Below are 27192 nucleotides of genomic sequence, written 5' to 3'. Positions count from 1 at the left end.
AAACTGGACCATGTATGTCCAGGAACGAGCCCTGGGCACTCCAGAGCCAAAACACAGCTTCGTGTGCATGAGCCAAGGGAGGCCGGAGGACAGACTTCCCGCCCGGCACCATGAGCAAGATCTGAGCTCGTTCCCCAACCGTGACCTGGAACCTACTCTTTCCCCAACCTTCTTCTAAGTTATCCACAAGAACAGCAGCTTTTAAATTCCACAATACATTTTATTTAGAAAAGCAACATACAGCCATAGGTATCTCGGAGTACAGCAGAGTATAAAGACAAACACAGAAGGCACCTGGGACACAGCGGGATTCTGGACACTGGGTCTCACTGGAACTGACCGGGTTTGCCCTGAGTCTGGGAGGTTCAGAATCAAGTCTGTGGCTGCCCCTGGCACCCTGGCCACTTCCACAGGCATTCATTTGGTGGGCGAGCGTCTTATGCCGGTCTCATCTCTACTGATCATCTGTTCGACAGTGTGACAGGGACTGTGCTGAGCACACGGGGGACAGGAAGCAGGCCCTGCCCACAGGGTGCACAACCTGAGGGGGAGGCGGAGACGTGAGTGGTTTGCACAGTCTAGTGTGGCCAGCGTCACCAAAGGTGTGCACTCACAAGCTCAGCGTGCAGTGAGGCCCGCAGGACGGCACCTGACCTGGCTTCAGGGTGGCTGACGGGGTGTCAGCCAGGCGAGGGGAGACCTCTCTTCTCTTCTGACCTGTCTCTCCGCCTTTGAAATCCTACGTCCCACTGTCCGCTCCACCCACAAGCCACTCCTCTGAGCCGCTCACACGCACTCCAGGCGGCTGGCTCCGTGAGGATGGTGCTCTCCTCCCCACATCTCTGACTCTGTGTTAGGCAGGGTGGTGGCCCGGCGCCCCGGCCGGGAGACAGGCGGCTCTCTGGTGGCTCGGCCCTCCTCCAGCGCAATTGGAGGCAGGCGGTTGTTGCAGGTGGAGAGGGTCTAGGACGTGGAGAAACCACATCTACGAGGCTGCTGCCTGGATTGGAGCGCTGAGAATACTTTCTATTCGCTAAGACGACAAGTCAAACCACAGAACAGTTGTATCAACAGCACAACTGTTTGAAAGACAGAAACATATAAACACGCATTTCCCTGCACCCTGACAGTATCCCCCCGCCCCACCCCACCCCACCCCCCTGCCCTGGGCAGCGGGCTCAGTCGAAGGTGATGCGGAAGCTGCGCTCCTGCTCCTTGCGCCGGCCCTCGCACACCTTGGTCACCTCCTCCACCTTCCTCTGCAGCAGGGCCGAGTTCTGGTCGATCCACTGCAGCGAGTCCATGTGCGCGTTGAGGATCTTGCAGATCTGCTGCAGCGGGTCATTGGTGTCGGCCGGGCCCCCCGACGTGTTCAGGTGCTCGATGACGTCCCTGAGGTCCTGGGCCATGCGCTTGAGCTGCGCGTCGATGTTCTCGGCCAGCCTGTAGGTCTTCTCGCGCTCCTCGTCGGCGTGCTGTAGGTGCACCGTGCCGCTCTGCTCCTTGACCGACTCCTCGAGCGGGCTCAGCAGGTCCTCCAGCTCCTTCTGCTGCGACAGGATGAAGTCAAGCTCCTGGTCCAGCCGCTTCTGGTCCAGCTTCACCTTCTCCACCTCGCGGTGGAGGCTGGTGATCCTCTCACCGTTCTCAATCAGCGTGCGGTCCCAGGCGTTGACCTGCGTGGCCTGCTGCAGGAAGTGCCGCTCCTGGTCTTCCAGCTCCAGGCTCCACTTGTTGATGAGACTCTCCAGCTGGGCGTAGGTCAGTGCGGCGCTGGCCGACCCCCCAGCAGCCGCGCCAGGGCCGGCGGGCGCGCTTCCGGAGGCCGCCGTGTTGCTGGGGATCCCGGCCGGAGTCAGCGGCTTTATGTTCAGGGAGAAGCCGGTGGTGCTGGTGGTGGTGGCGGTCGTGGTCGCAGTGGTCGTCGCCGTGGAGGTGGTGGAAGCTGCTCCGGGGGCCTTCAGGCTGAAGCCCAGTGTCCCCGCTCTTGCTGTCCCCGTGGTGGTTGCTGGGGTGCCAAGGGAGAGCCCAGTGGCGGCGGACGAGGTGGGAGCGGTTGCCAGCGAGGTGAAGAGTGAGGGCCCGGCACTGGCAGTGGTGGCGGCGGGAGTGGGCGCGGCCGGCTGTGTGGCTCCCGCTCCGGTGACTGCCGGAGCGGCCGCAGTGAAGGGCAGCCCGCTGAGGGCCGGGGGCTGGGCTGGGCCCCCCAGGGAGCCTATGTTGAAGCCAGAGGTCCCAGTCTGGGATGCACTCCCACCTGTAAAGGAGAAGCCCCCGGATGTGGACGTGGTGGACGGCGCGGCAGACGTGGTGGTGGAGCCAAACACAAAGCCGCTGGGCGCCATGACCTGGGCCGACGTGCTGGTGCTGGAGACAGCATTGCTGAGGGTGCTGCCCCCGAGCCCGAAGCTGCCGGGCTGCGCCGGGGCCGGGGCGGTGGCCGTGCTGCCCAGGCTCAGCTTTGGGGTGTTGCTCCCTAGGGAAAATCCGGTGGCTCCTGCTGCAGGCGTCGTGGTCCCAAAGCTGAAGGCCGGGGTCTGTGTCGCGGGAGTCTGGGAGCTGAGTGAGAACAGGCTGGTGGAAGGGGTGCTGGCAGCTGGCTGGGAGGGAGTCCCAAAACTAAACCCGCCAGTGCTAGACGTGGAGAAAGAAAAGCCTGTAGCGGGCGTGGTCGTTGCTGTCTTTGCGACGCCAAAGGTGAACCCGCCTGTGGGGGCCCCAGTGCCTCCAAAATTAAACCCGCTCATGGCTCCAGACTCTGGGGGCAGCAGCTACTCCGGCTCCAAAGCAAATCCACTGGTGTCTGCAACCTTGGAAAGATTTGCAAAGCAGAGGAAGTGACATGATCAGACAGCAGATCTGGAAAAACCACGTCAGTGGCATGATGGAGCTCGGTCTGCAGGGGGGCGGGACTCAATTCTGATAAGCGGCCCCCCGCTCCTCTTCCTGCTGTGTAACCTAACCAGGCCCTGCTGAACTAGGAAAGGAGGACAGGGACGTACAGCCCCTGCCCCGGGGGGTCTGGCAGGGTCCGCACCAGCGGGAGGCCCACTGCTCAGGGCAGGGAAGGCTGAAGAGCAGGCACCTCTGGCGAGCAGGATCAGACATACACGAGAGCCTTTGGGACCTGCCCCCCAGGTCCCTCTGCTGCCTGCAAGTGGGTGAGGGGTAGACGGATTTGGCTGAGCACCACCCCGAGTGTCCCTCTGGGCCTCAGAGACGGGCCCCAGGAAGCTGAGCTTACGACAGGGCCTTGGGCCCCAAAGACTCCGTCTGAGCACAGCCCGCGCCGTTTGGGAGGACAGAGGGCACGCGGGCGCAGTCCCCCGCCCTCCTAACTTGGGGTGGGCAGGAGACCCGAGTGCTCAGAGCACCTGGCACCCCTGGCCATAGTGACTGGTTTCAAGGGGCCATGGAGATGTGAGCTGGCCAAGAGACCGCCCCCACCTGCAGGTGCAGGGCACAGAGGACGACCACCAGGGGACAGTGAGCGCCACCAGAGAGAGCAGAGAGGAGAGAGGGCAAGGGGAGAGAGGGAGAGAGCCGCCAGAAATCCCGGTCCTGCTCACCAACCCCGCCTGGTCTTCATTAGAAGCTCCAGCAGCCAGCACGTCCCTGTTCAGTGAAATGTGACTGCTTTCTATCTGAAAAAGCCCTGAGCAAAGCCATCTGATAGCTGAAAAGTCAAAGGTGACTTGGAGAAGAAAGAGTTGGAGGGCATCCTGGGTAGAGGCGTTTTCAGGGAAGTGATCACAGGCTAAGCACTGACTGCTGGTGGGCTGCTCATGTCAGAGACATCTCACTGCTGTCTGGAGGTGGAGATGGTGTCCCCACGTCCGAGATGAGGAAACCGGGGCCCAGGGGGCTGCGGTGATCTACTAGGAGCTGACCCCAGGCCCAATCCACCAAGCTCCTCATCCAGTGTGGGCACCAATTAAGGGGGTCAACTGGGCCTCAGATATAAAGGAAGGTCTGCATCCTACCCACTGATACAGCCTCTTAACTATCCTCAAGAAACGCTGGAATTACAACAAAGAGAAGCAGAACACAAGTTCACTGCTGCAGCATGATCTCAGCTCTGGAAAACCGCAGCTACCAGAACAAGGAGAGTCGGAAAGAAATACACCGAGATGTGGCCAGGATCTGTCTTTGGCTGGTGGGACTACACATGGATGGCCTCCCTGCTAATTTGCAGTAGTTTCCAAGAGCTCATTCCTGCCTGTACAATAAACATAATTGATAAGCTAGGTTTCTGAAAAAGATCCTTGAATTATAGAGTGTAAATTCACTCTGAAGAACCAGCAAACCTGTGCAGCTGGGTTCTAGAATCACAATTTGAGCGGGACAGACGGGGTGACTGAATTAAACCACCTCGCCCAGGCTGGCACTCAGTCACACCTTGTCTTGGTTGTGGGGCGGGGCTGGATCCCAGAGGTTGTGCTGAAGGCAGCAGGGGAGCCAGCACGTGGACATAACACCATGCTCGGCCAGGACCAAAAATGTGGCCCTCCAGAGACAGGCCCCAGTCCCCGGAACCTGGGGATGAACTACCTTAAGAGGCAGAAGGAATTTCCAGATGTGACTAAGGATCTTGAAATGCGGAGATAACCCTGGGTTAGACCGTGGGCCCTAAATGTCATCACAAGTGTCCTTACAAAGTGGAAGCAGAGATCGGACTAGAGGAGACCACCTGAAGGTGGAAGCAGAGGCTGGAGTAACGTGCCTTGAACTTGGAGACAGAGGACGGTGCCACAGGCCAAGCAATGCGGGGGGCCTTTACAAGCTGGAAAAGGCAAGGAAATGGATCTCCCCTGGAGTCTCCAAAAGGAACCAGCCCTCCTTGATTTCAGCCCAGTGAGACAGATTCTGGACCCTGATCTCACCTTTAAGAGAATAAAGGTGCATTGTTTTAAGTGGCTAAGTTTGTACTATTTGTGAGAGCAGCACAGGGAATGAACACAGCCGGGAGCAGAAAGTGCCTGACGGGTACGAGGGGGACCTCGTGACTCCTGAGGACTCCCAGAGACTCACTGCCCTCGTCAGGAAAGTGGAGTGGCCGCTGGGAATGAACACAGCTGGGAGCAGAAAGTGCCTGACGGGCACGAAGGGCCTCGTGACTCCTGAGGACTCCCTGAGACTCACTGCCCTCGTCAGGAAAGTGGAGTGGCCGCTGCAGGCCTGAAGCGTGGCCAAGTTGGGAGGGCGGGGTGCTCACGACCACGGTCACCGCGCAGACACAGGCTGGTCACACAGTCACCTCTGGAAGCCGGGGAGAAAGGGAGGGAGCCCCAAGGGGCCGTGAACCCAGCCCAGCTGTGATGTGCTCAGGAAAAGACTGCGGTGGTAGCTGGCCTCAAGTCTAACATGAACTCACGGTCAGCTGCCACTGCCCAGCGGGGCCTCAGGCTGCGTGACCCATTCCCCGGTTGAGACGAGCGTGGTGTGGGAGCGGCTGCCGTGTGCCCAGCACTGTGTCACCCCCCCGCCCCCCACCTCAGTCAATTCCACACCCATCCTACAAGGAGGTCGGGTGATGACCGCGGGGCACAGATCGGGGAGGGCAGGCTCAGCCGGAAGTAACCCGCCATCCCCCCCTAGGTGGGCACTAGCCAACCCCCCTCACCCCGCACTGTGAAGCTCTCATTTCCACTTCATCAAGTGGGCCCCTGGTCACAGGGCCAGCAGCCCGGCTCAGGGGGCACGGCCGCTATTCCACACCCAGCTGCCACTCGACTCCCTCACGTTTGTTTTCTTTTCATCTAAAAGCAGCTGCAAGACGGCTCCTTGTTTGCACGCAGGAGGTTGGGTTCCTTGTTTTGGGCATGAAGAGACCCCCGGCCCAGTTCACTGCAGAGCCAACTCGAGCCGGGTCTGTTACCAGCAAGTGGACGAAGTGCCCAGACACCCACATGTCCAGGTCAGAGAGTGCACTCGAGAGAGCTTTTGATATTAATAAGTTGAGGCTAAAATTTTTCTGAAAAGCATTTATAGGAAGTTTTCACTTTTTATATGATTAAGAAACTATAAAGAAGACGATTCCCCCCCCCCGCCCCCACCCCGTGTCTTGTCTGACCCCCAGAACGTTGGGAGTTTCTCAGACATGGTGAAACACACACAAAAAACCCCTTGCCCTTTATGAGGGCTTTCCCACTGTTACCAAAGGGGTGGGCTTTCCTAAAAGAGAAGCAGATGCTGTTGAGGGGAAGTGATGCTGTTCTTAGGAAGAGGGGCGGGTGCTCGGGGCTGGGCAGCCACGGCCGCAGCGCGGTTCACTAGTCCATGTGGCTGCCCCGAGGTCACTGAGGGCGTTACTGGCAGAGCCGCCAGTCGCGCACACATGCCCTTGTTTTCCAAACCACATCCAGATGCCTGCACAGTCCCGAGAGTCTGGATTCCCGTGCACAGGCGCGGCCCATCCCCAGCTTCAAGGACGCAGGCTCTGTGCCCTCACCTCCACCTTCACTCAGATCCACCAACCGTCCCTCTGTCGTTCGTTCTCCTGCCTCTCCAGACCCGAGCTGCATCTCCTTTATTCACTCCAGCACTTACTCGGCCCTACCCTACATACAGTGACAACACAGCAAAAACCGGTCCATCTCCGGAGGACGGGGGTGGGGGGCCCACCAAGAGCACACTACAGGGATATGCGAGCACCTGCTCTGTACAGACACCACTCAAGGCCCCAAAAATATGGCTGTGGACGAGACAGAGGAGCCTCTGCTCTCACATTCCAGCAGGGAAGACAGGAAAAAAACAGACACCACAGAGGAAGTACTAGGTGTGTCAGACGAGGCTCAGCGTCCTGGAGGAAAGACCAAGTGGGGCAGGGGCAGTGGGGCGCCAGCACAGGGGCGAGGGGGTCAACGGGGCGGCCAGAGGAGCCAGAACAAAGTCCCAGCGTGGGACCAGGGGTGGCCGGGGCAGGCGGCACTGTTCCTGAGCCCTGGGCTCCCCTTTCCTTAGATACTCAGAACAGGAGTGTCTGTCTGGGAATGAACACGAGGGGAGGGAGGACCTCAGCCTTGGACCAAAAGGGAAGATGAACCCTAATCCCAGAACCTGAGACCTCACGTGGCAACAAGGACGTCACGGATGTGATTAAGGATCCCGAGCGGGCAGACGACCCTGGATTATCTGTGTGGGCTTTCGATGTGGTCACGAGGGCTGAGTGGAATCCGGAGGCAGAAGAGGCAAGCCGGAGGGACTGTGAGCCTGGAAGGACGTTCCTAGAGCCGCTACACCGCCGCTCTGGAGACGGAGGGCGAGGCCGTGAGCCAAGGAGAGCAGGTGGCCTCCAGGAGCTGGAAAAGGCACAACCCGGCCTCTCCCTGAGCCCATACAAGGAACACAGCCCTGTGCACCCGCCTCAGACTTCTGACCTCCAGAACTGCAGGTGGGAATATTTATGTTATCTTAAACTGCTAAGTTTATGGCAACGTGTAACAAGGGCAGCAGGAACTTAACACAAGAGTGGGGGACAAAGAAGGAAAAGGGCAGAGCTCGGTAAAGGCAAGTGAATGGGAAACCCATCCTGGCGTGGGGCTGAGGAAGGGGTGGGGTGAGGGTGCTGGGCCCCTCCGTGCGTTGGGCTGAGGAGAGGGTGCTGCCATTGCTGGACCTGGCAGCTGTGGGCGAGTGGGTAAGAATAGCTGTGATTCTGAAAACCTGGACATCCTCTGCCGCCGGGGTGACCTCTTGGGATGTGGATGTGTGAGACACCCAGCAACGATGGGCCGTGTATGACAAAGGGAGGGGCAGGGTGGCCTGGGGGCACCAAGGGGGGCTCGTGGAGTGACAGGGTCAGCCCCACAGGGCAGGATGTCCCTCTCTTTTGTTCACGGCTGTATCTGCAGCACTGAGGACAGCGCCTGGCACTCAATAAACAACCGGCCTGCAGCTGTCTTGAGAAGTCCAGCCCACCCTCTTCCGTCAGCGCCTGGCAGGACACAGCCCAGCACCGAGAAGCAGGCGCCTGCTCCTCCATTCCCAGACCTAGTATCTTAGTTCATCTCCTGGGGCCTCAGTTTCCTTATCTGAAAAAAACAGGATGATGGCTCCAGAATCTTATGGTCTCTGTGAAGATGAAACAGTCGGCCATCTGTGTCAAGCACTTAGCACTGTGCCTGGTGCATCCTTGGGGCCCAGGAAATAACCTATTATTGCAGTCGTGGGAAGAGACCGAGCAGCCACTCCTGGCCTCCCGCCCACAGCCACGTGGTGGCGCTGCCCACAATGCCGAGCCCAGCTGGGCCCAGGCAGGACAGGCAACTACCATGCCAACTGCGCTTTCCCCATGGAATTAGCTCTTCATTTAAGACTTGGAGGAAGTGCAGCCATGGGCTCGGAGAGACCAGAGGGGGGAGGAGAGAGGGGAGAGAAAAGAGAGGGGATCAGACTCCAGCGGTCATCAGCCCGGCCGGGACCTCTGCGGCGTTAGTGCAGGGACCCCCTGCCTGCCCCACCACACCTCCCCTGGGCTGTCTCACCAGCAGGCCAGGCCCAAGCCCACTAACTCTGGCTTTTAAATCCCTCTTGAATTGGATCCCCTCTCTCTCCTGAGTCAAAGAAAACTCCTCTAAACCTCAGGGGACAGATGAGCCCAGAGAGCCTGCCCTTCAAGAATGGGAGTAAGCCGATCAGGGCCGAGCTGCCTGCTACCCAGACCCCAGACGGGGCAGAGCTCAGCCGTTCCAGGTTCCAGAGCAGCAAGGCGGCCAGCGGGGCCCGACCAGAGCGCGGGGGGAAGCCACGGCAGAGGCCCGTTACTGACAGGACAGACCCGTCCAGGCTGGGGGGGCCGGGCAGGAGCTGGTGGGGACCCGGGCCACTCCGTCTGGCTCTTACACAGCCACCCTGCCTGCAAGGACCAGCCAATCCCAGGGCAGGATACAGAGTCCCGCTACCAGGCAGGCTGCGGCAGAGACACCTCAGGGCTCCCGGCCAGCTAGAGGCCCGTCCTCCTCCACAGCACGAGGCGTCCCCACAGAGAGGCAGGGCAGAGACCTGGTAGATGCAGTTTCAGCTGCCCTCTCACTTCTTCAGGCGGCCGGGGCTCTGGTCCTGATTTCCACCGGCCTGCTCCTCCGTGTGGGCGGCACCCTGGAGGCCTCTCACCCTCCCAGGGATCACAGACAGGAGGCGTGCCTGCCTGCCTGCAGTGGGTGGGGAGGAGGGCCTGTGGAAAGCCTGGCCCCTGTCCTGCAGCCATGCCCCGCTCATATGAACAGACCCCTAAAAGCCCCCGCACACCAACCGCCCAGGAGGCCTGCTCACACATGTTCTGCTGGTGGGTATTTTTAAAAACAAAAATTACATTCTTTTTGTGAATAGTTTGCTCACATGGTTCTATGTTCAAAAGGTATAAGAGGGGTCTCTGTGGTCCCCCCTCACCCCAACAGCTACCTCTCTTCCCTGGAGACAACCTTTCGGGTTTCTTGGGCCTCCTTCCAGAGATTTCCGACACATTTAAGCAAATGCAGTTTGCACTCTCTCCCACTGTACATGCAAGGCTGCATGAGCCAGGAGCACTGTTTAGCACATTTTAAGCAGGCTTATCCTCACTGGGGCTTCCAAGGTGGCACAGTGGTAAAGAATCCACCTGCCACAGCAGAAGACAAAGGTTCGATCCCTGGGTCGGGAAGATACCTGGAGAAGGGAATGGCTATTCATTCCAGTATTCTTGGAGAACTCCATGGACAGAGGAGCCTGGTGGGCGGCAGTCCATGGGGTCGCAAACAGTCATACATGACTGAGCACGTACACATATCATCCTCACTAGATGGAGGCGGAAGCTCTCAGAAACCCCTCAGCTTCCTGCCCCTTGAACTGCCTCCAGCTGGGACAAAAACACTTCTTGGACCCAGAGGTTCTCAGCTATCTGGCTTCTCCCTTTCTTCCCTGGAAAACAGCCTCTCTACTAGAAGCAATCGCCTCACAGCTAATGAGCAATTACACTCTCCTTCTCCCTTCTCACTCCTGAGGCCCAAACTTGTACCCGAAGGAGCTCAGGTGGTGGGAAAGGGCAGATTTCCCCACGGGGAAAACAAACCAGGTTAGATATGTGGGAAAGTCAGGAAACAGCCAGAGGGGTAGATTTTAAGGAAGATTCTAGAAGCACTCTTAATATAATAGGACTAGACAAGATCTTGTTCTTGTATTGAAAAATTTTTCTCCCTCCACCTAGCTGCATTAAACATTTAAATTTTAATGAAACAGTCAATACACCAGTCCTTTCTTAAAAGTTTTGTTTTGGCCACCACTGAGAAAGCCAAGAGTCCCCTGCCACCATCTGTCCGCCCTGGTCCCCACGCCTGTGAGGTGCTCGGGTGAAAAGCTGCCACCTGTCTCTCACCTACACACACTCGCACATGTGTTCACGGCCAAAGGAAACCGTTCACTCACGTTTTCTCTACTCCCCAGGGATCATACTGAGGGTGTCCCTCCACAATCTGTAGTTTGCAACAGGTTTTTCATTCCTCACAGCTGCTGTAAACCAGGAAGCTAGAAGGAATGATAAATAAAATGTGGTGTGACTAGACCTCATTTATCCATGCCTCTAACGATGGGCAAGGGAGCTCCAGAAAAACATCTACTTCTGCTTTACTGACTACGCCAAAGCCTTTGACTGTGTGGATCACAACAAACTGGAAAATTCTGGAAGAGATAGGAACACTAGACCACCTGACTTGCCTCCTGAGAAATCTGTATGCAGGTCAAGAAGCAACAGTTAGAACTGGACATGGAACAACAGACTGGTTTCAAATCGGGAAAGGAGTACGTCAAGGCTGTATATTGTCACCCTGCTTATTTAACTTCTATGCAGAGTACATCACGAGAAATGCTGAGCTGGATGAAGCACAAGCTGGAATCAAGATTGCCAGGAGAAGTATCAATAACCTCAGATATGCTGATGACACCACCCTTATGGCAGAAAGTGAAGAACTAAAGAGCCTCTTGATGAAAGTGAAAGAGGAGAGTGCAAAAGTTGGCTTAAAGCTCAACATTCAGAAAACTAAGATCATGGCATCTGGTCCCATCACTTCATGGCAAATAGATGGGGAAACAATGAAAATAGTAACAGACTTTATTTTTCTGGGCTCCAAAATCACTGCAGATGGTGACTGCAGCCATGAAATTAAAAGACGCTTGCTCCTTGAAAGAAAAGCTATGACTAACCTAGACGGCATATTAAAAAGAAAAGACATTACTTTGTTGACAAAGGTCCATCTAGTCAAAGCTATGGTTTTCCCAGTGGTCATGTATGGATGTTAGAGTTGGACTATAAAGAAAGCTGAGCGCTGAAGAATTGATGCTTTTGAACTGTGGTGTTGGAGAAGATTCTTGAGAGTCCCTTGGACTGCAAGGAGATCCAACCAGTCCATCCTAAAGGAAATCAGTCCTGAATATTCATTGGAAGGACTGATGCTGAAGCTGAAACTCCAATACTTTGGCCACCTAATGCGAAGAACTGACTCAATGGAAAAGACCCTGATGCTGGGAAACATTGAAGGCGGGAGAAGGGACGACAGAGCATGAGATGGTTGGATGGCATCACTGACTCAAGGGACATGAGTTTGAGTAAGCTCCGGGAGTTGGTGATGGACAGGGAGGCCTGGCGGGCTGCAGTCCATGGGGTCGCAAAGAGTCGGGTACAACTGAGTGACTGAACCAAACTACCGATGGGCATTTAGGACGCCTCTGGCTTTTCTTTACTATAAACAATACTGCAACAAGCACACGCGCTCACGCTTTCTCACGCACAGGTGCAGACACTTTTCCAGGGCAGATCCCAGAAGAACTACTGGCCACATATTTGCTTGGTTTTACTAGGGACAACATCTTGGTTTTACTAGGGACAACCAAACTACTCTCCAACTTGCCTGTATCTGCTTTATTCTAACTGGCAGTGCCTGAGACAACCATTTCCCTACAACCTGTCAGCACCCGAAGTTAGGAAAGTTCTGCCAATCTGGTGTACCAACTGCATTTATTAAAAAATGGTGATAAACGCACCAGCCATTCAGTGCTGTTATGCGCTGCATGTGTGGATAATCCACAAACATACCTCATTCGTTCAGTCAACAAACATCCACTGAGACTTGGGACAAGACAGGCCTTGAACTGGGCAAACAAAAGACAATATGGCATGGCCACCTGTCCTCAAAACCCCAGAGTGTTATAAATGTGATGACAGAAAAGCTACCAGAATTGAACACAGGTATTCAAACAAAAGCTTGTGTGCAAATGTTCTCAGCAGCATCACTCCCAAATGGCCAAAAGGTGCCCATGCGCCGACTTCTAAGTGCCCTTTGCCTCCAACAAGCAAGCCACTCCGGTCCCACAAGCCTTCCTGCTGCCCTTCACACATGCCTAGAGCACTCCTGCCTCAGGGCCTTTGCACCTGCTGTTCTCCCTCTGTGGAACACTCTCCCAACGGCCCCATGGCTTACTCCCTTACCTCCTTCAGGTCTTTGCTAAAATGTAAAATGTCACCTACTCAGTGACGTCTCCCTTGGCTGTCCTTAGGAACCCAGCACCACCTGAAATACAATCCATTTCATTTACAGATCTCGTTTGTTGTTTGTCTCTCCATTAGAAGTGGGCTCCTAAGAAGGGCAGGATTTTGGCCTGTGTTCTCCACTGCTGTACCCCAATGTCTGGGACAGCAGCTGGCCCCTGCAGGCACTCAGCAAACGCTTGTTAATTGAGCAAACAGGTCCAGGTTGCTTTGTGCCAGGTACTATTCCAAGTGCTCTTCATGTACTAATCGGTTTAGTTCTATGATCTTCCTACCATGGGGTAGGGACCATTAGCATATCCTTTCTAGACTTAAGAAACCTGCTCAGTGTCAACATAAACGTCAAAGTCAAGGTCAAACAAGGTCCCTGCCCTCAAACAATTCAGAGCTTACTGAGGGTAACAAAGAGATAGATTATTGGATGGCATGGCAGACACTGTGCAAATGCTTTGGTGAGAACCTACTAAAAGCTCAGGGGAGGGACACTGTCCTAGGGAAGGAAAGGATGTTTAAATCTGTTTTGAAGGATGTGGAGGAGTTAGGGTGGGAAGAGGTTAGATCAGTAGCTCATTCCAGGCCAAAGCTCAGATGGGCAAGGGTCTGCTGCCTTGAGGAACAGTGGAAAATGCCCTGTGTCAAAACCACAGGATGCCAAAGAAGGTATACAAATGGCTGATAAGCACAGGAAAGGCATCCTTAGCCACTGGGAAATGCAAATCAAAACCATAATGAGATACCAGCTCACTGGTGCCACTAGGATGGCAATAATAAAAAAGGTCGATAACAGCAAGCCTTGGTGAGGATGGAGCAATTTGAACCCTCATTCATCACTGCTGCTGCGGCTGCTGCTGCTAAGTCGCTTCAGTCGTGTCCAACTCTGTGCAACCCCATAGACAGCAGCCCACCAGGCTCCCTCGTCCCTGGGATTCTCCAGGCAAGAACACTGGAGTGGGTTGCCATTTCCTTCTCCAATGCATGAAAGTGAAAAGGGAAAGTGAAATCGCTCAGTCGTGTCCGACTCGAGACCCCATGGACTGCAGCCTACCAGGCTCCTCCGCCCATGGGATTTTCCAGGAGAGAGTACTGGAGTGGGTTGCCATTGCCTTCTCTGCATTCATCACTAGTGGGGGTGTAAGATGGTGCAGCCACTTTGGAAAACAGTCTGGCAGTTCCTTAAACATAGTTATCCTATGATCCAACAATTACACTCCTAGACCTCTCCCAAGAGAAATGCAAACATTATGTCCATACAAAACTAGTACACAAATATTCTGTAACAGCTAAAAAGTAAAAACAACCCAAATGCCCACCAATTGATGAGTGGATAAAATGGAATATTATACAGCCTTTTAAAAAACTATTGATATATGCTACAAAATGGATGAACCTAGAAAACAAGATACCTACTGTATGATTCCATTCACATGAAATGTCCATTACAGGCGTATCTAGAGACAGAAAACAGATGACAGGCCGCCTAGGGATGGGGGCATGGGGAATGCCTGCTAAGAGGTATGAGGTTTCTTTCTGGAGTGATAAAAATGTTCTAAAATTACATGGTGGTAACAGGTTCATAACTCTGAATGTACTAAAACCCACTGAATTTGTACACTTTAATAAATGGATGTGAATTATGCACTGTTTCAATAAAGCCATTAAACAAACCAACCAAGCATGGGATGCCAGGGAGGGGCTGAGAAGGAGGGGCTGGGCAGAGATGTTTCTAAAGGCAGGACTGTGCTTTCTTCTGGGGATGAGTGAAGCTGGCTGAGAACAGGCTGGGGAGGAGACCCGAGCCTAAAAGCTCCAGTCAGCTGAGGCCAGCAGGGGGCTCCAGTGGAAACACAGCATGGAGCAGAGAGACCACCCAGACAGGACTCGGAGAGGGAGACTTGCCAGGGCTGGGGGGCTTTATGGGCACCACAGGTAGACACGTGCGTGCGTGCACGTAGACAGAAATCCACGGCCCTGCGCTCCCCCCGCCAGCCTCTCTCCTGCAATCAACACCCGCATCCCAGGGGAGAGGCAGTGATGTCACTGGGGGAAGGAGGGAAAGGTCCAGGTTGTGGCAGAGGCAGTTGCCATGGAGATGGTTTCTCTGGGAACCAGGTAAAAATCACCAGAGGTGGGGGGCGGGGTGGCTGTGACTCTGAGAGTAGAACCAACCACAGCCCCTACCTATCCCTGGCTTTGCTAGCAATTGCTGCACTAACATTTCTGGACACTTATCTTGCGCCTTGTTTGTAACGCTTTACCTGTACTGTTGTGTGTCTGTGCTAAGTCGCGTCCCATTCTCTGGCAACCCTATGGACTGTAGCCCGCCAGGCTCCCTTGTCCATTGGATTTCCCAGATAGGGATACTGGAGTGGGTTGCCATTTCCTCCTCCAGGGGATCTTCCTGACTTAGGGACCGAACCCATGTCTCCTGCATTGGTAGGTAAATTCTTTACCACTCAGTCACCTGGGAAACCCTTACCTGTACTGACTACAACCCAAAGAGTGGAACCACCAGCATTTCCATCTTATAGATGGGCAAACTGAAGTGGAGAGAACTTCAGTAACTTGCCCAGAGTCGCCCAGGTGGCTAGCACTGACTGAGGCCGTCTGGTCCCAGAGCTGAACTGGGGCCTCAGGAGTCCCTCCAGAGGGACCTTTTTCACCACCACGCAACGCCCCCGTGCATGCTATGTCTAGTACCCCTTCCTGTTCCCTGACGACATCCCAGGCCATCTCGTCACCTTCCAGACTGGTTCAGTGGTTCAGGTCTCACTCTCAAATCCACTGCAGTGCTGTCCGTTTCCCCCCACTGCAGGCCAGACACCTAGAGGCCTGGAGGGAAGGGGGGCTCAGCCACTCTTTCCTGCCCCCCGTTCCCCGCCCCGGAGTCTGCTCCTGTTCTGGGTAGGGGTGGGCAGGAGGAGGAGGACAAAGGGCTCTTGAGCAAACCTATCAGGGCTGAGGTCCAGGGCTCTGTTGGCCCACAAATATCCCCACGGGGCAGTCCTCATGGCTGTGGGGAGAGGGGCCTGTGAGGTTTCCCCGCTGAGCACCCCTGTCTCAGCCTCCACCCCGCCCCACTCCCCCAGCTCCTCCCGTGACCAGCCATCCAGTGGTTCCAGCTGCCTTCATCTAGGCCTCGCTCCTTTCCTGAGCTCGAGGACCCCAGGGGTACGTGCACCCAGGGCAGGGGTACAGGCTGCCCCCACCTCCCGTCCCCCATCGGGCAGGACGAGCATATCTGCTGAGAGAGAGAAGAGAAGCCCTGGGCATAAACAGCTCCACAGACGCACCGGGCAAGGCCACACGGACCGCTGGATCACGGCGCAGCTCAACACAGACCAGAACACAAACACTGTCCAAAGCACAAAAATGACCTACCATCACCCTCCTGACTCAGAGCCGCTTCTGTACTCAGCACAGCACTGGCTCCACGGATAAATGGCGCTGGTCACAGACGTGCCCCTGCTCCCTGCTGGCCTCTGATCCAGGGCGAAACCCCGCCTCCCTGAACCCTCCCCAGTCACTCAGCCCAGCCCAGCCCCTAGAAGTCCCCTCTGATGACAGCCCCTTCCCAAGATGCCCCATGGGCCCCCAAGGTGGGCACCCCCAACGGCAACAAGCAGGAAACCCAAATTGTTTAACTACACGTGTCCGTGGTGGCATCTGGTTGGGGGTATGGACGGCTGATGGAGGCCCCCAACCCTCCCGGATGACTCCTTAGAGACCCCTTTCCTTGCCCCCCACGACTTTACACAGGACCCGGCAGCGTCTGAGCGAGGCCGGCACCCTTTCAGTCTGGGTCAGGCCAGCGGGTGGTGGTGACCCTGCCCTGAGGAAGTCTCCGTTTCTTTTGTTCTCTGTCCTGCCAGAGAACGACATATTTTTGGGGTGTGTGATGGTGCGACTGCACGCAAAGGTCAGGGACGGCCCTTGGCTCCCACCTATCCATACTCGTAGTTCGCTGGGGTTTCTGTGCATGATTTACCAACCTTTTAAAACTTGGACCTTGTAGAAAAGTCTAGGTTTCTCATTTCTGTAAAACCTGGAGCTCCGCACCGCCAGGCTGGCACGTGGGCAGACGCTGAGCAGCACGTGTGCCTGCAGGGATGGCGTCGTCCGAGGCCTTTCCACACACTCTCTGGTCCTCACCGCCCTGCTCCGCTGATGCGGCACATGGGTACATGGGGCCGTGCTTAAGGGCACATGGGGAAAAGCGAGTGTCCCGAGTGCCAGGGTACTACATTGTCAACTACCTTCAGTTTGCCCTGACCAGTCTCTGCGCGCATGTGAAGGAGGGGCACCCCAGGGCTGGCACTAGCCTGTAGCTCTCAGATGAGGAAACCGAGGCTCTGAGAGGGAGGTGTGGTGGGATGGATACGCCCCCATCCTAATCCTTAGAATCTGTGAGTATGTTACCCTATATGGCCAAAGGGCCTTTACAGACGTGGTTACATTCAGGATCTTGAGGTGAAGACATGATCCTGGATTACTGGGGTGTGTCCCAGAGTGGTCCCAAGGGCCCAAGGCAAGGAAATGGATTCTCCCCTAGAGCCTTGAGAACCGGAGTCCCCAACCCCTGGGCCATGGACTTGTACCAGGCTGTGGCCTGTAAGGAACCAGGCCGCACAGCAGCAGATGAGGGGTTGTATCCACGAAACCTGTCCCTGGTGCCAAAAAGACTGGGGACCGCTCTTCCAGAAAGACCCTTTTTAGACTTCCGGTCTCCAGAATGGAAAGGGAATCGATGTGTGTTGTCTGAAGCCACTAAGAGAAGGGGCTTTGGAGGACTCTGAACGGCCAGGCCACGTGGCAGACCTGTGCTCTGTGTGTCTGGCCCCTGTGCTGCCCTTTCCCCAGCTGAACTGGCCTTGGCCTTCCTGTCCTTGTTTGCCAGGACGCCCACTCCCAACCCTTGCTCCTGGCCTGCATGATCTACACAGCTGCCCAAGGGCCTCTTCAGGGAACACAGAATTGAATCTCCCAGTTTCTGTGCCCCAGCAACTCATTTTAAAAAGGAACTGATGTGAGGGCTTCCCTGGTGGCTCAGTAGTAAAGAATCCGCCTGCCGATGCAGGAGACACGGGTTCAAACCCTGGTCCAGGAAGATCCCACAAGCCGAGGAGCAACTAGGCACAATTACTGAGCCCACAAGCCCCAGAGCCCGTGCTCCTCGACAAGAGAAGCCACTGCAATGAGAAACCCACGCACTGCAACAAAGAGGACTCCCTCCACCACTGCAGCTACAGAAAAGCCTGCACAGCAACAAAGGCCCAGCAAAGCGAAAAAAAGAACTGATGTGGGACTTCCCTGATGGTCCAGTGGTTGGGACTCTGCTCCCACCGCAGGGGGGTGGGGCGTGGGTTCAATCCCTGGTTGGGGAACTAAGACCCCGCATGCTTCGTGGTGCAGCCAGGAAAAATAAAGTTCTGATGCCTCGTGAGGCCGCAGCAGAGGGCTGGGGGCTGTGAGGAACAATTCCTGGGAATGAGGAAGGTCCTGACTTACCCCCCAAGTGCTCAGGAAACAGTCACATACACAGACATCTCCCTTTGAGGGGCTCTGAAAGCAGAACGAAGTGTGGTAGAACAGGAAGAGAAACGACCACGGGCTGGCTGTGAGTAAGTGCCGGGCTTTACCTACAGCATTTCACACAACCCCCTCAGCACCCAAGCCTTGGAGAGAAATAACGCTCATACTTAGGCAGGCAGGCCCTGTTCTAGGAATTTTACATACTTACATATTTAATCCTCACAATAAGCCTATGAGGTGGGTCATCTTATCCCCATTTTAGGGATGAGGAATCTGAGTCACACAGAGAAGATGCTACCCGCTGAGGGTCAAAGCAGCGGAGTTGGGATGTGAACCTAGCAGGCTGGCTCCAGAGACAATGCTCGGAGCCACTTTTCCCTTGATCAAAAGGCCAAGGAACCACCTGAGCCACTTCTAAGAACACAGCGGAGGCCCAGCAGTCAGGGCCACGTCGGGACCCTTGGCCAGGATCAGGTGATGTGGGCGTGGGGCTGAAACCTGAATCCATCTGATGGACACTGGGTGCCTCCTCCATCACACCAGGCTGCCACCTTGACTGGGAAAGCAGCGGGTTCTGTGATAGAACAGGCAAGGAGGGCCTCCTCTACGGCAGGGGGCTCGGGGAGGGGCAGATGGCAACCAACAGAATTTGGCAATAGTAAGCAGCAGCAGACTTGAGGTGAAGGTCCAGGTCTGGCGACCTCCCAGCAGGCTATGTCCTGAGCTGGGGGTCAGGGACTCCACACGTCTGAGAGGCGACAGGCTCTCCCTGGAGCCTGCAGGCCCTTGGAAGGTGTGTGGCAGGGGCTGGGCTCTAACCACCCCTGCACAATTCCTCTCGCCTCTCCAGGCCTCCGCCTTGCCCCCTGCAAGCCCCGCGGGTCAGCCTCTGTGATCTGAGCCCCGTCTTGGCAGCGAGGCTGATTCCCACGGTTCTGCACAGGCTCCCCTTCCTTCTCCCTAGTCCCCTCCCTAACTGGACTGGGGCGTCTCCCCAGACCAGGGCTTTGTTAACTGTTGCCAGGTGTGCAGCCGGCCCCCAGAGAATCCCCCCACTCCCCCTCCCCCTCCAAGAGCCGGGGTGACGCAACCTGCCTGCAACGGCCGCCTCACTCCCCAAGCCTGGGTCCTCCGCAATGAAAAAGAGTCCCCAGCAGCCCCACCCAGGCTCCCATCCTCAGCTCAGCTGAAGGGCGGGATGGCAGCTGGACCCCGAGTACTTGGCCAAGCTGGGGGAGGCAGAGTCATCTGAGTTCTGGGGGGACCATGGATCCACATCAGGGGTGGGTGTGTGGAGAGGGCTCAGGGTGCCAAGACCTGGGCTCACAGGCACCGCTGATGACCCACTGCCCAGAAGCTGGAATAGGCTGGGAAGGGCTAGGAGCTCAGTGTGCTTGCTAGCACCCGCTCTGCAGGACTGAGTCAGGCCGCTTGGGCGGGGTGATTGGCACCAGGACTCAATTCTGTGGGACCCAGCTGGAGAGAGAAAGAGGCACACGGGGCAGGGACCGCGACCAGGGTCTTCTCAGTCAGCAAACTGCAAGCAACTGGCAGCAATATTTCCATACTAAGTTCATTCTCAGTTATTAACAAACTATCTGACCTGACCATCCTCTCAAAACCCCAAAGTCCCAGTCTATGCTGTGGCTGCTGCTGCTTAGTCGCTTCAGTTGTGTCCGACCCTGTGCGCCCCCAGAGACGGTAGCCCACCAGGCTCCCCTGTCCCTGGGGTTCTCCAAGCAAGAATACTGAAGTGGGTTGCCATTTCCTCCTCCAAGGTATGCATGCGAGCTAAGTCGCTTCAGTTGTGTCTAACTCTGTGTGACCCTATGGACAGCAGCCCAGCAGGCTCCTCCGTCCACAGGATTCTCTAGGCAAGAATACTGGAGCGGATTGCCATTTCCTTCTTCAAGTCCCAGTCTATGAGACAAAACCAAACGGAGGAACAGTCCACAGAATACCCAACCCGCACTCTTCAAAAACATCAAGGTCACAGGAGACAAGAAAAGTCTGAAAAGCCGCGACAGACCAGAGGTTGCTGAGGAGATGTGAAAACTAAGTGTAACTTGGCATCCTGGGGGGATCCTGAAACAAAGGAAGTGGTTAGGGAACCACAGGTGAAATCAGAAGATAGGGTAAGCGAGGGGGTAGATCACAGAAACAGACTGACGTTGCCTCCCGAGTTGTGACAGACACACAAGTATAACACAAGATGCCCACAGCAGGGGAGGCTGTGTGAGGGGTCCCTTGGGAACTCTCTGTATTGTCTTTGCAGCTTTGTGGTCAATCTACAATTATTCCAAAACAAAAAGTTTATTTAAAGAAAAATACTCTACCTAGTCCACCAGTTATAATCTAGAAGGTCTCTTGATAAAGAGAAGACTGGGGGATGACTGTGCCCCCTCACTGCCAGCAGCCTGTCCAATGGTCTCCCTTAATCCCATCTGTTAGTACTCAACACTGAGGAGTGGAAGTCAGTCCTTACTTCTTACTTAAAAGACCTTTAGAAGCACTACTGCTGGGCACTGGAGATAAAACATATTCACCTTCATAATAACAATGAATCCCTTATGTAACACCTTACTCTGTGCCAGGCACCAGTCCAAGGGCACCTGACCTGGATTAACTCATTTAATCCTCAAAACAATACTAAGAATAGGTACTGTTGATGGCCACATATGTTGGCCATCAGCACGTTTCTATTAACTCAACTCCATATTTGATTCTGGAACTATTAATGGAAAGCAAGACACATGGAAGGGAATTGCCAGTAAGCTAGTAAGCGGGGTGTAGTCAGGGGTTGAATCCAACAACTTGGCTCCAGAGTCCGTGCTCTTAACCATTACTCTGTTGCCTTGGTAAAAACATAGCCCCTATAGAGCAAGAGCTCAAATACTGGCAGAGTGGATAAAGTCCTCTAAGGGAATGTGGTCAGATCCCAAGAAGGACTTCCTGTATGCAAGAATAGCCTGTACTAGGGATGCAATATACAATAAACCTAATACCACCATATGTTGTGTATGAAAGCTGTTACATGAGTTAAATCCTAAGAGTTCTCATCACAAGGAAAACAGGATGTATTTTTTTCTATTTCTTCAGTTTTGTATGTGTAGGAAATAATAGATGTTCACTACACTTACTATAGTAATCAATTTATGAGGTATGTTCAATCAAATCACTATGCTGTACGCCTTAAGCTTACACAGTGCTACATGTCAATCATATCCCAATAAATCTGGAAGAAAAAAGAAAAGCCTGCATGTCTTTATTCTCAGATAACTCTCAAGATCAAGGTCCCCTGCCTTCTCTGGATCTTGATTCAGTCTCATAAGCGACACGGAAAGCTCAACTCCAGGTGTAATGTCCTGCTGTGGATGAATGGAGGTGGGTAAAGGAGGGGTTTCTGCAGCACAGGAAAGACCCACAACCACTTGGGCTGGGGGGTCCAGCGCATCGGGAGGGGATGGCTAGGAAGTCCCATCTCTTTAAGCAATGGATTCCAGATCTTCCTATTTCTGGCAGAGTTGCAAAACTAGTGGTGGGGTGGGGGGAGCTGAGGTAGAGGACAGTCTGAAAGGGAGTCTAGGTGGCGGGTATGGACAAAAGAATGAACCAACTGGCCTGAAAGGAATGCTGAGGATAAGAGTTGAGGGTAGGTGGGCAGGAGACAGAGAAAAGAGAATAAGCCCGAGAGCGATAACTAACTCCCAGCACCAAGAGGGGGCTGAGGATCCCTGCTGTGAATGGGAAAGGGCGGGGATGACTGGGGATTACCTTGGAGGAGGTAAAGGAGACACAAGGATGACCTTTTAGCAAGTGTTGGATGGTCTAGCGTCTGGGGTTCCTGCCAGGGGGGTCGGAGGAGTGACACCTGGCCCCAGGGTTCCTTCCTGCTCACAATAAGAGGTTGAGCGAGTATGTATGAAGTGGGATCTCAGTTTCACAGGCATCGACTTATTTGATTCTCACAAATGACCCCACCAGGTAGAGTTGATTATTCTCCGCGTTTTACAGATAGTCTTCTATCTAGGCTGCTAGAGAAGTCAGGTCACTTGCCGAAGGCTACCTTCGCCGGCCTGTCATTTGAATGGAGCGCGCGCTGTGACTCACGCCAGGTTCTAAGCCACAGGAAAGGTTCTCAGAGTGGGACGGCAGTTGAAGGATGAAGAGAGTAGCACGTGGCTGGCCGGAAATTCGCGAAGCAGGGGAAAGCAAAGGAGAAATGAACTGGCGCGAGTCTCAGCGAAGAGGGGTTACCGAGTCACCAGAATCAGAGGCAGCAGAGGGCCGGACCCCAGAATCAGAGAGAAGGGAGGGTCGAGACCCCCGGAGTCGGGAGAAAAGCGGGGCTAGATCCATGGGTCAAGGAAGGAGAGGCCTGAACCCCCGGGATCGAAACCCGGGCTCCGATCCCCGAGGGCAGGGGTGCAGGCCCGCCTCCGAGTTGGGGCCACGCGGGGCGGGGCGCGGAAGGATCCGCGCAGGCCGTGCTGCGCCGCCCCCGGTATATCTGTCCCCAGTCCCCGGGGCCGCCTCATTTCCCATCCTCAGATCACGGTCTTTCCTCACTCTACCGCCAAGCCGCCTCCGCCCGCGTACCCCCGGCCATGGCTCTGTAGCCGCGACCCCTCTGTGCCAGTCTCCGCGCTCACCGCGCCTGCGCTCTCCGCTCCTGCCGTCTCTCTTCAGCCGAGGCCGCCGCCGCCTCTCCTTTGCGCAGCCATGGAGTGAGTAACCGCTCGCCCCTCCCTCTCCAACCGCCTTTCCCGCCCTTTCGAAGCTCGCGGCCCTCGCGATCGAGCCTGGGGGGGGTTGGGAGACTGAGGAATCACTGTCGCGCAGGCGCAGAAGAGGGAAGATGAGCGTTCTCGCGCGACGGAGCATGCGCACTCGGGCGGGTGTGTTCTTCCAGACAACTGGCGTTTCAAGAGGATAGCCCACGTGCGTGTGCGCCTGCGCACTAGTTCCCAGACACGGTGGCTTCCCCCTACCCCCGCCCGGACCGTCTGCGAGCGTTTGCTCATGCGCAGCTGCCCACCTGAGGCTGTAGTTTTGCGCAAAGGGCGGGCATTAAGCGGCTGCACATGCGCACTTGTCCCCAGGAGGGCGGTGGCTTGAGGGAGCTATGGCGCGGCTCAGGAGATGGCGCATGCGCTGTAGCCTTCAGTGAGAGAGCCGCCTCCCACTTTGCTCAGGAGCCGAGCTCATCTTCCCTCCCTTTCTTTCAGGCACCTGCTGGGGCGGGGACTGATTTAGACTGACAGGGGAGAAGGCGGGGATTAGAAACGACCGGCTTAGGGGACGGAGCTAGGATAAGAGGCGTCGCCGAGGACGGGGTTGGGGCGGGGTTACCCGTTGTGGAAGGGGCGGGGCTAACGAAACCTTTTGCTGAGGGGGGTGGGATTTCTGCCTGAGAAAGAGGCGGGGCCTGTGGGAATCATCAGGGAGAGGTGGAGCTAAAATAAGCCGTGGGGGCGGGACTTCGAGAGACAGTGGAGATCAGCCCCAAAATTCAAAGGGAAGATTGGGATTTGAACTGATAACTTTGACGACCGGCGGGACAAGGGGGAATTCCCATTGGAACAGATTTTGAGCTGGAATCTAGGGAGGGTGTGGGGCGTAAAAGTTATATTTTAGAGGAAGAGATGTGACTGGAAGAAAATTCCCCTGGGATTGAGTTTTGTTTTGTTTTTAATGAAAGGGAATATTATGGGGTGAGTAGGAAGGACTTAGGTAATTCCCCTGGGAGACCATTAGGTTTCTGTATTGGAAGGATTGGGTCTTGGGAATTCTGAGAAATAAGCCAAACGTAAAGAGAATTCCCTTGGGAGTGGGTGGGGCTCAGATACGGGGAAAGGAAGGGTTTAGAATTCTGAAAGGGCAAATCCCGGGACTCTGCGGGGGGGGGGCTTGATTTCCCAGTGGCTTTGGCAGTAGCAGCTGAGGCTGATCCTGACCCGCTCACTTTTGTGTCACACTTGTAGGTCCTCCACTTTTGCCTTGGTGCTTGTCTTCGCCCAGCTGAGCAACCTCCAGAGCCTCCTCCCAGCTGTTGGTGCAGCCTCTTCCATTGCCATCGGTGCCCAGCGCCCTTGCTGTAGCCATGTCACTCCTGGCGACCCTGGGGCTGGAGCTGGACAGGACCCTGCTCCCAGCTAGCGGGCTGGGCTGGCTCGTAGACTATGGGAAACTCCCCCTGGCCCCTGCCCCCCTGGGCCCCTATGAGGTCCTTGGGGGAGCCCTGGAGGGCGGGCTTCCAGGGGGGGGAGAGCCCCTGGCAGGTAAGAGTAGGTGAAGAATGGAGGTGGGGTGAGCTGGGGGGAGAGGGGAGAAGGAAGAAGAATTCCTTCATTTGATAAATATTTAATGAGTACCTATAATAGGGCTTCCCCAATGGCTCAGCAGATAGAGAATCCACCTGCAATGCAGGAGACACAGGTTCAATCCATGGGATGGAAGAAACCCTGGAGGAGGCAATGGCAACCCACTCCAGTATTCCTGCCCGGAAAACCCCATGGAGAGAGGAGCCTGGTGAGCTACAGTACATGGGGTTGCAAAGAGTTGGACATGGCTGGACAACTAAGCAACAACAACAGCATAATATGTCAGGCACTGTTTTAGGTGTTGGGGATACAGCTGCGAACAAGACTGACATGATCCCTGACTTCTTGGAGCTCACACTCTACTGGGAAGACACGCAAGAGACAAATGATGCATGAGACTAAGTGGGAGACACTTAGCTGAGTTGAAAAATGACAATGAGAAAAAAAAAAATGACAACGAGGACAAGTTTGGCGGGGGGAGCCAAGAAACCCTCTTCAAGTCAGTAACGTTTTGGCTGAGACCTAAGAAATGGTAAGGAATGACCCATAAAAAGACCCAAGGGAAGAGCTTTTCAGGTGCAGGGAACGGCACCGGCAGAGCCCCTGAAGCAGGAGTTATTTTATTCATTGGGTGCATGGGTGCTAAGTCGCCAAGTCGTGTCTGACTCATTGCGACCCTATGGACTGTAGCCCACCAGGCTCCTCTCTCTGTCCATGGTGTTCTCCAGGCGAGAATACAGGAGTGGGTTGCCATGCCCTCCTCTGGGGATATTCATGACCCAGGGATCGAACCTGCATTTCTTACATCTCCTGCATTGGCAGGTGGGTTCTTAACTTCTAGCACCACCTGGGAAGCCCATTTTATTCATTGGTGGTGGTTTAGTCGCTAAGTTGTGTCAGACTCTTGTGACCCCCATGAACTGTAGCCCACCAGGCTCCTCTGTCCATGGGATTTTCCAGGCAAGAATACTGGAGGGGGTTGCCATTTCCTCCTCCAGGGGGTTGTCCCGATCCAAGAATCGAACCTGGGTCTCCTGCATTGCAGGTAGATTCTTTACTGACTGAGCTATGAGGGAACTGTGTCCCAAATGCTTGGTACATAGTGGGGTTGCAATAATTAAAGATGCAACAGGGTGTGTTTACATGTGGTCTAGTTTGCCATTTATGAATAGAGAGTAAATCAAGAAACCAGAGATGCAGGGTAATCAGTAAGGAGGATGTTGGAACAGTTGAAGAAATGGCTGGTTGACTGTTTTGTCATTTGGGTCATTGATTGTTGATTGGTTAAGGGGTTGGTTGGTTGGCTGGTCTGTTGACTGGTTTGATGATTTGTTGATTGGCTGGCTGGCTGGCTGGGGGTTTAACTCAATGAATGGGATGAATGAGGTGGGCATGAGTGAGATCTGGTTGGGTGGAGGATTAGGAAATCAAGGAGCTTTCTGTCCCTCTGCAATCCTCCAGGAGACAGCTTCTCTGACTGGATGGCCGAACGGGTCGACTTTACAGCCCTGCTCCCTCTGGAGCCCCCCTTGCCCTCAGGTGCCCTCCCCCCACCTTCCCCACCCCCACCTGACCTGGAAGCTATGGCCTCCCTGCTCAAGAAGGAGCTGGAGCAGATGGAAGACTACTTCCTCGATGCCCCTCTGCTCCCACCATCCTCTCCACCTCCGCCGCAACCGCAGCCGCCGCCGCCGCCGCCGCCGCCCACACCTTCCCTCCCTCTCCCCCTCCCCCTGCCCACCTTTGACCTCCCCCAGGCCCCTGCCCTAGACACCCTCGACTTGCTGGCCATCTACTGCCGCAGTGAGGCCGGGCAGGGGGACTCGGGATTGGCGCCCCTGCCCCCACCTCCACAAGCCCCTCCCCCGCCCCGCCCAGCCCCCTACCCCAGTCCTGCTGCCAGCCGAGGGGACCGCAAGCAAAAGAAAAGAGACCAGAACAAGTCCGCGGCTCTGAGGTACCGCCAGAGGAAGCGTGCAGAGGGCGAGGCCCTGGAGGGCGAGTGCCAGGGGCTGGAGGCGCGGAACCGGGAGCTGAGGGAGAGGGCGGAGTCGGTGGAGCGGGAGATCCAGTACGTCAAGGACCTGCTCATCGAAGTGTACAAGGCTCGGAGCCAGAGGACCAGGAACAGCTAGCCGGGCGGGGGCTTCGGGCTGTAGGGGGCGCTGGTCTTCGGCTCCGGGGCGGAGATGGGAGGGTCCCCAGTCATCCCCCTGCCTCCAGCTTCCTTCCAAACCCTCCGTCCCTCCTCCTCTCCCCCCTCCCCCTCCCCTTTTATTCTTTCCTCTCCTTCCCACCGCCCCCCCCCCAGAATCATGAAATGTTTGGCATTAGTCAGCATTTACGCCCTTCAAGTAACATCTGAGGAACAGAGGCCCATGGGGAATTTTGAAGGCAGGGGAGAGCTTGGAAACCCGGTCTCCCAAGCAGGGAAGTGAGCCCAGGAAGCCCTGCAGAACGTCTGTGCAAAGGAGAACAGGGAAGCCATCTGGAGCCCAAATCAGGGAGGGTGCAAAGAAAAGTGCCCAAGGAATGAGCAAAATAAACCAAGTGACCTTGGGAACTACATTTGGAGGTGGAACCAAGAGGTAGCCGACTTGGCAGAGCAGGTGCATATTTGGGGGGGTCTGGGGGAGTGGCCATAATGGGTGTCGGGGTGTACATTTTAGCTCTGGGAGGAAATCAGTGTTTTGTGAAGGTGTTGGGGGAGGTGTGGGAGGGCAGGGACTGATCCTTTTGAAAGGGGGCTTTGTGAGTGGAAATAAAAGGAAGAATTTCCTCTGATTATGTGCGTCTTGTCTTTGAAAGGAGAAGCTGGGGGGA

General features: G+C 55.4%; 3 protein-coding genes across 17 annotated transcripts in view; 1 reads left to right on the top strand and 2 right to left on the bottom strand.

Moving 5' to 3' along the window:
- The window catches only part of IL4I1 (interleukin 4 induced 1), a 34507-nt gene extending 11693 nt beyond the window's left edge, over positions 1-22814 (bottom strand). For 6 of the 13 annotated variants that reach the window (XM_081514971.1, XM_081514977.1, XM_081514967.1 and 3 more), the window contains exon 1: positions 22646-22814. The gene's annotated coding sequence lies outside the window, so the exon portion shown is untranslated. Of the gene's footprint in view, positions 1-10401; positions 10501-22645 lie in introns of all 13 variants that reach the window. The other 7 variants (XM_081514972.1, XM_081514966.1, XM_081514965.1 and 4 more) reach the window with 2 other exon arrangements.
- On the bottom strand, positions 200-22814 carry NUP62 (nucleoporin 62). Its single transcript, XM_081514982.1, has 2 exons — positions 22699-22814; positions 200-2810 (listed from the first exon to the last, which is right to left on the bottom strand). Exon 2 carries the CDS (start codon positions 2745-2747, stop codon positions 1179-1181), a length of 1569 nt encoding a protein of 522 aa, XP_081371108.1. The 5' UTR covers positions 2748-2810; positions 22699-22814; the 3' UTR covers positions 200-1178.
- ATF5 (activating transcription factor 5) lies at positions 22503-27153 on the top strand. 3 transcript variants are annotated; one of them, XM_081514989.1, is made up of 5 exons: positions 22503-22773; positions 24031-24577; positions 24656-24901; positions 25831-26440; positions 26800-27153. In XM_081514989.1, the coding sequence occupies exons 4-5, from the start codon at positions 25851-25853 to the stop codon at positions 26903-26905; spliced, it is 696 nt and encodes a 231-aa protein (XP_081371115.1). In that variant the 5' UTR covers positions 22503-22773; positions 24031-24577; positions 24656-24901; positions 25831-25850; the 3' UTR covers positions 26906-27153. The 3 variants fall into 3 exon arrangements, with proteins under 3 accessions (XP_081371115.1, XP_081371113.1, XP_081371114.1); XM_081514987.1 differs by lacking the exon at positions 24656-24901 and having other exon boundaries at positions 24031-24327; positions 25831-27153; XM_081514988.1 differs by lacking the exons at positions 22503-22773; positions 24656-24901 and adding an exon at positions 22889-22987 and having other exon boundaries at positions 24031-24327; positions 25831-27153.
- The last annotated feature ends 39 nt before the right edge of the window (positions 27154-27192 follow it).

This window comes from Giraffa tippelskirchi, chromosome 7 (genome assembly GCF_054371585.1).
Source record: "Giraffa tippelskirchi isolate mGirTip1 chromosome 7, T2T-mGirTip1v1.2.pri, whole genome shotgun sequence".
Classification (NCBI taxonomy): Eukaryota; Metazoa; Chordata; class Mammalia; order Artiodactyla; family Giraffidae; genus Giraffa; species Giraffa tippelskirchi.
Note: the sequence above shows the minus strand (reverse complement) of the source record. Positions and strands in the feature narration are given on the sequence as shown.

Coding starts and splice junctions, on each gene's coding strand:
- NUP62 (XM_081514982.1), bottom strand. CDS start 2,747: ATGAGCGGGTTTAATTTTGGAGGCACTGGGGCCCCCACAGGCGGGTTC.
- ATF5 (XM_081514987.1), top strand. CDS start 24,150: ATGTCACTCCTGGCGACCCTGGGGCTGGAGCTGGACAGGACCCTGCTC. Junction 24,328..25,830: donor GGGGGGAGAGCCCCTGGCAG/GTAAGAGTAGGT, acceptor GCAATCCTCCAG/GAGACAGCTTCTCTGACTGG.